The following is a 12752-nucleotide window of genomic DNA, read 5'->3' on the forward strand; positions in this document are numbered from 1 at the left end:
GTGTAGTTTCAACCCATGCTGCCATCAAATTGCGTACTACTCCATGCGTTCCGATTTACTCGTCGTGATTTTAGTTTAAATTTGAACTAGAACCACGGCGAGTAAATCGGAACGGAGGGAGTACAAGTTTACAACTTGTCTTTTGCTTGTTCATGTTGCCTGAGCTGCGAGTGGGGTGTTGGTTAGGCACTGCCACTTTGGCGGCCTTCTAGACTTCTAGTATTCGTTCACTGATGATTCGATGGGAGGTATATGGAACGTCTCTAATTTGATGAACTATTGCCTCTAGGAAGGTTGACTAGAAGGTTTGCTCAAGAGAGAGCAGCTCCACCTAACAGATACAGTTGATGCGGTGAGGTGTTCTTCTGCATTCTATTACACTGTTTCCTTTGAGGCCGAATCAGGAAGTACTTATGCCTGAACCAACATCTCAAACTTTTTTGATGTTGCACTTGTTTGTGAATGTGCACATTTTATATTTTAGTGACACATTTGAAAAACAAATGTGATTTTCCTTGCGCACAAGGCTGAGCAAGTATATATGGTCAAACATCCAGTATTACAGTAACCGTTCCCTTTTAGTATTTGCATGGAGCCATGAATTCTCATCATAGAAAAGGTGTACTGGGATCATGGCCATACAACTAGCTAGTATCATGCTACTGTCCAGTATTTCGGAATGAGTGGTCTACCATGGGCATGAAATATTTTTACTAGGATTCGGGGCTACAAATGAAACTGCTCAAGCTAGTGTGCTCACTGCCACGGTGCAGCTAATATCTTTTGCGGATTTCTGTTACAAGCATGCACGAAACAGGAAACGTGTGTTGTGCAGTTGAACTCTTTTAGTAGTCTAGGCCTTCCAAATGCATAACTGCATTGGGGATCTACAAATATCACTTGTGTAAAACTCTGAGGACACCGATTTTGTTAAAACATACCTTCCCTGTAAGGTCAGTATGCATACAAAGCTGTACTGCAAAGCAAACTTGAGTACAACTTGTCTCTTTCATCCATCTGCAGGGTCACATGGTACTGTGATCATATCATTTGGATGTTACTAGCACACTTTCCCTCCATCTATGCAAGTGGTAACATGGTATGCCGCGTTGATGGGACGTCGAAAATCGCAGCATGATCCGATCGATATTTTTGAGCCATTGGCATTTTTTCGCTGGCACGTCAACTCGGAACTTTCTGTAATTTGTTTTACCTACTTGTCGCGATGAAAAATCTTCCAGAAGCTTTTGAATTCCGGTAGCTGTTTTTTCACTAGCGGACTAAACCTATCATGCACATCGGTCCTTGCAGACGCGGAAGGTGTACCCGTGTGACGACCTGAGGTCGGAGCTCGGCGACAGGTCGTAGAGGGATCACCGGACCAATTCGCCTGTTCAGGTCATGTTTCTGGGTAAATTGAAAATCTTCCGCTCTTCCACTACTGGAGCTTGCATCTTGATGGATGATTCTTCCTTCATCTCTTGTTGTTAGATCATCAATAACCAGACTCGTGAAACGCTCCCTATAAGTCCGAGCGGACAGCCTGATAGTGATCGGTCACAAAATCTCAACCCAGCCGCACCCCTCATATCTAGATTGGTCATTGTCTGTGAATCCGCCCGGGCGCGTCCACGGACGTCTAGGGGGACGGATTTGCTAAGTCCGGTTATAGATGCTTTTGCAAGCCAACACGCCAAACCTCATCATCTCATAGATCTGCGGCGATCTTCACCGCCGATAACTCACAGCTCACGGGCGGCGCTGCATGCACGGAGAGACATTCTAGGTCAAGTGAAGCGTAATCGCTGTAGACGGGGCGGCGCTGCTGGTGTTTCTGAATGAAAACGACGTGACGGGGGCAATAATACGGGCGACGGTGTCAGCTGGGGCGGGGTGCGCGGTTTGGCCCGGCGTCTGCGGGTCGCTGTGTAACGTGCCCTGGCAATGGGTTGGTTTCGGAGCTTAGCCGAGGCCGCGACGCAAGTGGTCGCTGTGGGCATGATGAGACCAAAAGCGCCATTGATTTGCCCTTGGTCTCATCCATCCCTGCTCGCCCGTTGCGTGTGCGTACAAAAACACGTATAGCTGGTCCATGGAGCCCGATGCGTTGGGCGATTTGGCCGGTTGTAGCTAGGGCTACGGCTTTGGTCTCTTGCAACCGGCAGCTAGCTGGCTAGACCTGCTTGGCTTTGGCTTGTGTAACAAACTACCAACTGGCCGGGTCAGCTAGCCAGCCAGTCATAGGAACATCATGCGGAGGATTAAGCTAGCTAGCTGGTTTGCGTATGGTGTAGGATGCACTGCAGCTGGTTGCTTGCACAAGGCCACAAGGCCACAACCACAACCATACCCATTCATCTATCACCCATATCAGTGGCCCATATGCATGTATGGCCGCTCTGATTAGCTTCATCAGGGTGTGGTTGCACTCTGCTAAGCTTACTTCCCTCTGGGGTCAACTGTTACTACACATGCATATATGTGCCACTCTGCATACGATCAGCTCACCGTTTCACTGCATGCATGTTATTACAGCTCGTGCTTACACTTTCCTGAGCACCTAATTGACTTCTGTTATGGCTTGAGCTATCTCCCATGCATGTGTAAAGACACAAAACGTACACATGGGAGTATCTACATATTTGAGATTTCGGTGCACATATGGACGATGCGATGTGAGCCACGTATTCCTGTCCTTCACTAGGTTCCAACGGGGCTCTTAATGTGCCAGCTAGGAGTGGTGTGACCCCCTTCTTCACATGCATGCATGCATGCATGCAAGGCCCATGCAGCGCAGGGTACCCTACACCGGCCGTCACCAACCAAATCACATGCGTGCGTGATACACATATACACGCCGTCTCCGGCCGGGCTATATAAACCACCCACACCTTGCTAGCTTCCTTCATTAGACCTACTAAACCCTCCTAGCTCACTCTCGCCAGCACTAGCTAGCTAGCTTAGCCGGCAGCAATGGCGTCCAGGACCTCGGCGGCGTGCCTGCTGGCGCTGCTGGTGGCCAGCACGTTCCTGGCCGGCGACGCGTGCAACAGCTGCAAGCACCACACCCCTCCCCCGGCGTCCCCGTCCCCGCCCCCGCCAGCGCCTGCTACCCCGACGCCATGCCCGCCACCGCCGTCATCGGGCGGCACGGGGTACTGCCCCACGGACACACTGAAGCTGGGCGCCTGCGCCAACGTGCTGGGCCTAGTGAGCGCGGGCGTCGGCACCGCCCCCAGCGGCGGCGGCGACAAGTGCTGCAGCCTCCTCGGCGGCCTGGCCGACCTTGAGGCCGCCGTGTGCCTCTGCACCGCGCTCAAGGCCAACGTCCTCGGCATCGTCCTCAACATCCCCATCAAGCTCAGCCTCCTCCTCAACTACTGCGGCAAGACCGCCCCCAAGGGCTTCCAGTGCGCTTAATTCATCAGCAAATCGTCCATCACTCAGCGCATGCATGCATCGTCAGTGCATCCGTTATTTTAGTTGTTCATTCCAAATTTGATTTCATCATGCAATAATATATCGGTCGGTTGTTAAGTAGTTTTTCTTGCGTGTGTTAATTTATATGCACTGGTTTGGTGAGATTAATTTGTCTTAGTTTGGCTGTGTCGTACTACAAGAGATACATACGATTGGGTGTGCGTGTGTGAATGAACAGTAATTTGATTAAGCATGTGTAACACTTGTATTTGTTTGATGAAATGTAATTTGCAGAATATTCATTCATTAGTCGCTGCGGATTTCCAATAGCATTTATCTGTTATGTACATTACGTGGTACTCCAACACAAGCTTATTTCATTTCATGAATGAATTTGATGCCGGTTTCATCCTTTTGTCCGAAAAGCACAATAAGCTTGTTTGATGCAAGTGTATGTCCAATGGGATGTTGAATGGTCGTGGCCCATGTCCTGGAGAAGATAGTGTATATGTAGTACGGTATCAGCTTCTTTTTTTGAATAGTCTGGATTGCTTATCGCTAGTATGTACCAATGCAAGTTCCAAGATGTGATTCATTTCCCCCTTTTTTTAGAAATAGTTCATATTTAGAAGATTTTGGGAAAAGTTTGCCATGAAAGAAGATGGGCTGGCAGGGATGAATTTTGTCGCCCATGTTTACATGTGGCCCACTTGTTGGATGCACTACCAAGTTTAAAATGTCAAATCAAAATATATGTGATCCATATTAACTAGGAGTAACAAAATTTCTCCATTTTTTCCTAACACCATTCAACACCCAAAATTTATATTGTTTGATTTATGAATCAATATGAAAATATACTTCATGATAGTTAGTACTGGTAACAATATTTCTCCATTTTTGTACTATTAACATATAGTACTCCATTCAACATCCAAACTGTAAGGGCTACTTTGCTTCAAGGGAAATCTAAAGGATTTTTGAAGGATTGAAATCCACAGGATTTTTCATACATTGGTCCTTTAATTCATAGGATTGGATCCCATAGGAATTTTTCCTATGCAATCCTTTTTACTATGTTTCATAGGAAATCTAACAGCCACTCCAACATCTTTTTTACCATTCCCATGTTTTAAAAATCCTGCGAATCAAAGAGGCCCTAACTAGTTTTATTATACTAACATGATCACTGCATGTATGACAAAGTTACTTGATTAATTTCTTGTGGCGTAGTCTAAATCCCGTATAGAAGATCGTGTATACCATCTTTTGGAGATGCTCTTACTCGGGTATGATCTAAGGTGGAGTTTCTGTCAGATAAGCCCTTGAGCTAGATCCTAACTATGCTACACTATGCCCTGCTAGACTAAAGATATACCAAATGCAGTTATTCATTGAATTTAATGCATATGAAGGCATGCAAACAAGCAATTGAAGGGCCGGAAAGCCAAATTTACCCTTTCAATTTATGTAGAAAATTGGCTTAATTACTTCACAAATTCGTTACTCTTTTTGCATGTATCGCTGATTAATTTCCACTGATCGTGGATCCAAGGATATGAACATCCAGAAAATGGAGTGCACAGACCACAGGAGGATTACATCAGTCAAATTCGGTGAGATCGGAGAGATAAAACACAAAATGTACCTAGGTTCAGACCCTGGCATGTCCTTCCTTTTAATCTTTGCTGCAATATGTCAAGAACAGCGTCAAACTGAGCAACGTGATGCATCGGTGTTTGTTGCAAACGTCAATACAATAGATTTTTTTCTTTTTCTTTTTTGCAAAAAAGAGGAACTAACGACTTTAGGTGACATATGTGTGCAAGTTGTGACTTTTACGCTATGAACTACTCCCTCTGTCCCAAAATGTAAGACGTTTTTGAGGCTTAGACTAAGTCTCAAAAACGTCTTACATTTTGGGACGGAGGGAGTAGTTTTTAATACTATACGCTTGTATAGCAACCTCTGATGTAGTATGAGGCAAAAGCAAGGGGTATCCGCTGGATTGAATACCGTATGGGAATCATACGCTCAAGAGTCGTACGCAGAGTACTTTACTTTCATACTCATATAAAGATATAGCTCAATCTCCTCTCCGCCACCGACAAATAGTACCACTTCGGGCAGGTTATGATCGCTTACTATGCAAGGTGCTATGAAGGGGCCGGTAATCATTTCTGTCAAGGAGCCCATCATTCAGATTGAAAAATGTGGGTTATGTAGGTATAGTATACCTGTTATATATTCCTTTCCCTGTATATAAATTCCGTTGTAAGCGTGCATACAAACTCCGCTCCGTGGCCGGCATAAACTACAAGAAGATGATCACACTCACCCCATATCTTTTCCAACACATGAATGGCCATCGCCATGCCGGTGAAGGTGACCTTTGCAGTTTCCAGGCCGGCGCGGCGAGATGGGTGGTGCTGCGAGACGTCTTTGCCTTTCACCTCTCTGGCGTCGGTCGTGGTGACCCTCCTGCCGGGGAAGCCAACAAAACCCGAGCGCTCACGGGCGGCGCATCCTTACAAATCACCCGTACCAGCCAGCCAGCTGCTGCCTTTCCCTGCCTCTGACCCTGACCAGGATCGGCACCAGCCACTTGCATTCTAGTGCAATTGCAACGTGAATTGCTGGGTGGATCCATCGGCCGGCACCAACCGTATCATGCATGCATGTTGCTTGACTGACCGCCATTTTCGTGTCCCATCATTATACATACATGCATGCATGTGACGCGTTTTCACTCTACTGTTGCACGATAAGACGGCCCATGATGAAATTTCATTAGAAGGAAAGAAGAAAGACGTACTCCCTCCGTAAACTAATATAAGAGCGTTTAGATAACTATTTTTAGTGATCTAAACGCTTTTATATTAGTTTACAGAGGAAGTACTATGTATTGTTTGCCGTACGTTGTAGTACGCAGAGTAACAAAAAGCCTCCCACCAGCATTTGTAAAAAAAATCTTCGGCTCGCCTCCGCCCGCGACCTCACGGCCATCTATGTCATCACCGGCTCCGGCTCGGCCTCATTGGCGAGCCTATATGCTCTCATGTCTCAGGCTCGAGCCTTCGCCCCTCTCTCAAATGAAATCGACTGACACAATTTCCAAACACACTCAACTAAGATTTATCAACACCTTTAATGAAATCATTTTACAATTGTCAACATGCTAATTGCGTTGAGATTTGCCTACTACTTTTGTATTGTGCTTTTACGGTTAAACTCTTAATTTAACTAGTAACTTATGCTTCTTTAGATTCCTTAAATCGGTTGAATGGTATTGACAGTCTTGACCAAAATGATGACTCCATTTGCAAAGCAAATCTCTTAGCATGCTCGATTAACAACATCGTTCAAGCATGACACGTTGCGTGCATGGACAAGTTATGGGAAGATCAATGCTCCTTAATATTGGTCAAACATTTATAAGTTTTGCCTGGTTAAGAACAGATGCATCTTATATTCTGAAACGGAGTGAGGATTCCGCATGGGGCTCGGTGGCCTGGTGACAACCAACCAACAGATGCCGCGTCATTCGGTAATAACCTATCCGTAACAATGAAATGAAATCCGAAGGTGTAGCATCACTGCAATATGTATCTACGTCGTATATACGCATACAGGGTCAACACGCAGATCTTTGTCCCATCATCTTTGACCTTGACCGTGACCGTGACGTGGACTATATGCAGCGCATGTAGGGTCGATCGACATGCAGATCTTTTTGGTACTTCGTCTTTGACCGTGACACGTGCATGTCGACCAAATGTTTTAGTGCGTATCACATGCTTGCAGATATAGGAACAAAAACTATACGTCTGCGATGTTTGGTGTCTTCTGTCCGAAGGAGCGTACGGATGGGACGGTTTCGTGGCTTGCTGTGTGCATGGCTCACACTGCTGCCGATCCCACTGCAGAGCCTCGTCATTTTCCGGCTGCACTGGGTATTCCTCATTGGCATGATGCAATGGAACAAGAGTTTCAGGCCCTCCAAAAGAATGATACTTGGCATCTTGTTCCTCCAGTGTCTGGCGTCAACGTCATTGATTTCAAGTGGGTTTTCAAAGTCAAGAGACATGCTGATGACTCCATTGAACGCTACAAGGCACGGTTAGTTGCCAAGGTCTTGAAACAGAGGTATGGTCTTGATTATGAAGACACTTTCAGTCCAGTCATCAAGCCTACTACCATTCGATTAATACTATCTCTTGCGGTTACTCGCGGATGGTTCCTTCGTCAGCTTGATGTGCAGAATGCTTTTCTACATGGCATTCTGGAGGAGGAGGTTTATATGCGTCAACCACCTGGTTTTGTTGACCTGACATGACCTCATCATCTCTGTCGTCTGGTTAAGGCACTATATGGACTCAAACAGGCTCCTTGTGCATGGCATGCTCGCCTTGGATCTGTTCTTCTGGCTCTTGGGTTTACTCCCCCCACTGCTGATACGTCACTGTTTCTCCTCCAGCGCCCTGAGGTTACGATGTATCTCTTGGTTTATGTTGATGATATCATCCTCATCAGTTCCTCTACTGCTGCTGCTGATCGCCTTGTGATTGCTCTCCGTGATGATTTTGCTGTCAAAGATTTAGGTTCTCTTCACTTTTTCCTTGGTCTTGAGGTTTCATGGTCCTCTGCTGGTTTGACTCTCACTCAGAAAAAGTACTCCTTGGACTTGTTGCGTCGTGCTAGAATGCTCAAATGCAAACATGTTAACACTCCGATGTCTGCCACTGATTAGTTGTCTGCTCTTGATGGTGACTCTCTCTCTCGTCTGATGATGCTACTGAGTATCGCAGTCTCATTGGTGGTCTGCAATACCTTACTATTACCAGGCCTGATATCTCCTATGCAGTCAACCGTGTCTGTCAGTTTCTGCATGCACCCAGGACGTCTCACTGGTCAACTGTGAAGCGTATTTTGCGCTATTTCAATTTTACTGCCTCCTATGGTTTGCTTCTTCAGTCTGCACCGTCGTATGAGCTCTCAGCTTTCTCTGATGCAGATTGGGCTGGTAGTCCGGATGACAGGCGATCCACAGGGGGTTATGCGGTATTTCTGGGTCCTAACTTGATCGCCTGGAATGCTCGCAAGCAAGCAACAATGTCTCACAGTAGTACTGAGGCTGAGTACAAAGTTGTTGCTGATGCGACTGCTGAGATCATATGGGTACAGTCTCCGTTGAGAGAGTTGCGTGTTCCTCAAGCTCGTCCTCCGGTCCTATGGTGTGACAACATTGGTGCTACATATCTTTCTTCTAATCCGGTGTTTCATGCTAGGACAAAACACATTGAGGTGGATTAACACTTTGTTTAGGAACATGTTGCACACAAGCTACTCTGTATCAAGTTCATCTCATCAAAGGATCAACTTGCTGACATCTTCACGAACCCTCTTCCATAACCATAGTTTGTAGGATGTAGGCGCAATCTTAACTTGCTTTGTATTTCAGGACATAGTTAAGATTGAGGAAGGGTGTTAGACTGTATATACGTAGCCTCTGTATAGGATGTAGGCGCAATCTTAACTTGCTTTGTATTTCAGGACATAGTTAAGATTGAGGAAGGGTGTTAGACTGTATATACGTAGCCTCTGTATATACAGTGTATATACAGAGGCTACGTATATACAGTCTAACACCCTTCCTCAATCTACTGTATATACAGAGGCTACGTATATACAGTCTAACACCCTTCCTCAATCTTAACTATGTCCTGAAATACAAAGCAAGTTAAGATTGCGCCTACATCCTACAAACTATGGTTGTGGAAGAGGGTTCGTGAAGATGTCAGCAAGTTGATCCTTTGATGAGATGAACTTGATACAGAGTAGCTTGTGTGCAACATGTTCCCAAACAAAGTGTTAATCCACCTCAATGTGTTTTGTCCTAGCATGAAACACCGGATTAGAAAAAAGATATGTAGCACCAATGTTGTCACACCATAGGACCGGAGGACGAGCTTGAGGAACACGCAACTCTCTCAACGGAGACTGTACCCATATGATCTCAGCAGTCGCATCAGCAACAGCTTTGTACTCAGCCTCAGTACTACTGTGAGACATTGTTGCTTGCTTGCGAGCATTCCAGGCGATCAAGTTAGGACCCAGAAATACCGCATAACCCCCCGTGGATCGCCTGTCATCCGGACTACCAGCCCAATCTGCATCAGAGAAAGCTGAGAGCTCATACGACGGTGCAGACTGAAGAAGCAAACGATAGGAGGCAGTAAAATTGACATGGCGCAAAATACGCTTCACAGTTGACCAGTGAGACGTCCTGGGTGCATGCAGAAACTGGCAGACACGGTTGACTGCATAGGAGATATCAAGCCTGGTAATAGTAAGGTATTGCAGACCACCAATGAGACTGCGATACTCAGTAGCATCATCAGACGAGAGAGAGAGTCACCATCAAGAGCAGACAACTAATCAGTGGCAGACATCGGAGTGTTAACATGTTTGCATTTGAGCATTCTAGCACGACGCAACAAGTCCAAGGAGTACTTTTTCTGAGTGAGAGTCAAACCAGCAGAGGACCATGAAACCTCAAGACCAAGGAAAAAGTGAAGAGAACCCAAATCTTTGACAGCAAAATCATCACGGAGAGCAATCACAAGGCGATCAGCAGCAGCAGTAGAGGAACTGATGAGGATGATATCATCAACATAAACCAAGAGATACATCATAACCTCAGGGCGCTGGAGGAGAAACAGTGACGTATCAGCAGTGGGGGAGTAAACCCAAGAGCCAGAAGAACAGATCCAAGGCGAGCATGCCATGCACAAGGAGCCTGTTTGAGTCCATATAGTGCCTTAACCAGACGACAGAGATGATGAGGTCATGTCAGATCAACAAAACCAGGTGGTTGACGCATATAAACCTCCTCCTCCAGAATGCCATGTAGAAAAGCATTCTGCACATCAAGCTGACGAAGGAACCATCCGCGAGTAACCGCAAGAGATAGTATTAATTGAATGGTAGTAGGCTTGATGACTGGACTGAAAGTGTCTTCATAATCAAGACCATACCTCTGTTTCAAGACCTTGGCAACTAACCGTGCCTTGTAGCGTTCAATGGAGTCATGGGCATGTCTCTTGACTTTGAAAACCCACTTGGAATCAATGACATTGACGCCAGACACTGGAGGAACAAGATGCCAAGTATCATTCTTTTGGAGGGCCTGAAACTCTTGTTCCATTGCATCATGCCAATGAGGAATACTCAGTGCAGCCTGAAAATGATGAGGCTCTGAAGTGGGATCGGCAGCAGTGTGAGCCATGCACGCAGCAAGCCACGAAACCGTCCCATCCGTAAGAAGACACCAGACTGGCTCCGTGTGCGAGGACGAAGAATGACAGCAGGTTCTGCTAGCAAGGTCGGTGCAGCAGAGGATGTTGGTGAGGCCTGCACCGAGTAGGGCGAGTCGGGCTCACCGGTGACCGGAACAGGGCTGGTCGGCGACCCTGGCGCCAAAGCAGACCCGGCCAAAGCAGGTGACGGGGCCTCCGGGCCAGTGACAGCAGCAGCCGGCCCGGGCGAGAGACCCGCTAGTGGCCCGGGCGAGCCACGCAAGGCGGGCGCTAGTGAGGCTTGCGAGCCGGGTGAAGGTGGCGCTGGCGAGGCTGCTAGTGCGGACGAGGCCAGCGAGCCAGGCGAGGCAGGCGCTAGCGAGCCCAGCGCCCACGGGGCCAGCGAGGAGCCAGGCCGACCCGGCGCCCGCGAGGCGGACGGGGGAGCCTCCACAGGGGAGACGGGGACAGGTTGGCAGGTGCCGCATGTCATGCATGGCGCATGCACGTCCCGATCAGGACGCTCATCGGTGACCTGTTCATCAAGTAGCTCGAGCCGGGCACCGCGTCCAATACCTGCAGCATGATTAGGAAGCAACGCAGTGGCATATGCAACATCCAGGCATAGGTGTGGACACATGCACTGGTGGTGTAGAAGTGGTATAGTTAGTCGGAAGTGCATGAAAAGGAAAAACATTTTCATCAAACACAACGTCACGAGAGATGTAGGCGCGGTTGGTAGAAACATGCAAGCACTTGTACCCTTTGTGAAGAGAACTATACCCGAGAAAGACGCACTTCTTAGACCGAAACTCTAGCTTGCGCTTGTTGTATGGACGTAAGTGAGGCCAAAATGCACACCCGAACACTTTGAAGAATGTGTAGTCTGGATTCTCATTAAGAAGAAGTTCAAGAGGGGTTTGCATTTTCAGAAGTCTCGAGGGAAGCCTGTTTATGAGAAAACAAGTTGTAGAGAAAGCATCACTCCAGAACCGAAACGGGACGGAGGCATGAGCTAGCAAGGTTAGGCCAGTTTCAACAAGGTGACGATGCTTACGCTCGTACCATTCTGCTGATGTGTATGAGGACATGACACGCGGTGCAAAATCCCAAGTTTGTTAAAAAACGAGTCGAGCTTGTGGTATTCCCCCCCCCCCCCAGTCGGATTGTACATGTATGATTTTCTGCTTAAGAAGACGCTCAACATGTGCTTGAAACTGAATAAAGACATCGAACACATCAGACTTACGTTTAATAAGATATAACCAAGTAAAACGGTTGTAAGCATCAATGAAACTGACATAATAATTGTGACCGCTAATAGATGTCTGGGCATGACCCCATACATCAGAAAACACAAGCTCAAGAGGATGTTTCACAACACGACTAGACTCTGAAAAAGCAAGTTGATGACTCTTGCCCTGCCGACAGGCATCACAAATAGTTTCAGCAGTTTTATTGGACACAACTGGTAGATCATGACGATGCAAAACATGTCGAACTATGGGAGCCGCCGGGTGACCAAGGCGCGCATGCCAGTGTGTAGGCGACACACGAACACCATTGAACGCCTGAGGAGAGGACGACATGGAAGGTGGGCGCGGCGCATCAAGTGCATACAGGCCATGGCGAAGACGACCACTAAGTAGAACGGCCCTCGTGTCCCGATCCTTGATAAAGAAACGAAAAGGGTGAAACTCAGCAAGGATATTATTATCACGAGTAAGTTGAGGAATGGACAACAAACTACGTGTAGCAGAAGGAACACGAAGGACATTAGATAGATGCAATGTGCGAAAATTGTGTGCAAGGAGAGAAGCCTAACCAACATGGGAGATGCGCATACCTGCTCCACTGGGGGTGTGCACCTAATCATGACCACGATATGGCTCCTGAGCAGAGAGCTTACCCATCTCACCGGTGAGGTGGTTGGTAGCTCCAGTGTCCATGTACCACACAGGATCAACGGAGTAAGACGGAGTACGTCCATGATCATGACTCGCCATGGCGGCGGCGGCCTGCCTGTCGTTCCCT

The 12752-nt window shown here is 47.2% G+C and overlaps 1 protein-coding gene across 1 annotated transcript; it reads left to right on the forward strand.

Moving 5' to 3' along the window:
- Positions 1-2897: 2897 nt before the first annotated feature.
- On the forward strand, positions 2898-3729 carry LOC123093912 (putative lipid-binding protein At4g00165). The gene has a single exon (XM_044515974.1). It carries the CDS (start codon positions 2974-2976, stop codon positions 3418-3420), a length of 447 nt encoding a protein of 148 aa, XP_044371909.1. The 5' UTR covers positions 2898-2973; the 3' UTR covers positions 3421-3729.
- Positions 3730-12752: the final 9023 nt, after the last annotated feature.

The sequence above is a fragment of the Triticum aestivum genome, chromosome 4B (genome assembly GCF_018294505.1).
Source record: "Triticum aestivum cultivar Chinese Spring chromosome 4B, IWGSC CS RefSeq v2.1, whole genome shotgun sequence".
In the NCBI taxonomy this organism is placed as follows: Eukaryota; Viridiplantae; Streptophyta; class Magnoliopsida; order Poales; family Poaceae; genus Triticum; species Triticum aestivum.

What these genes read in the sequence shown, in the direction of transcription:
- LOC123093912 (XM_044515974.1), top strand. Translation starts at nt 2,974, where the DNA reads ATGGCGTCCAGGACCTCGGCGGCGTGCCTGCTGGCGCTGCTGGTGGCC.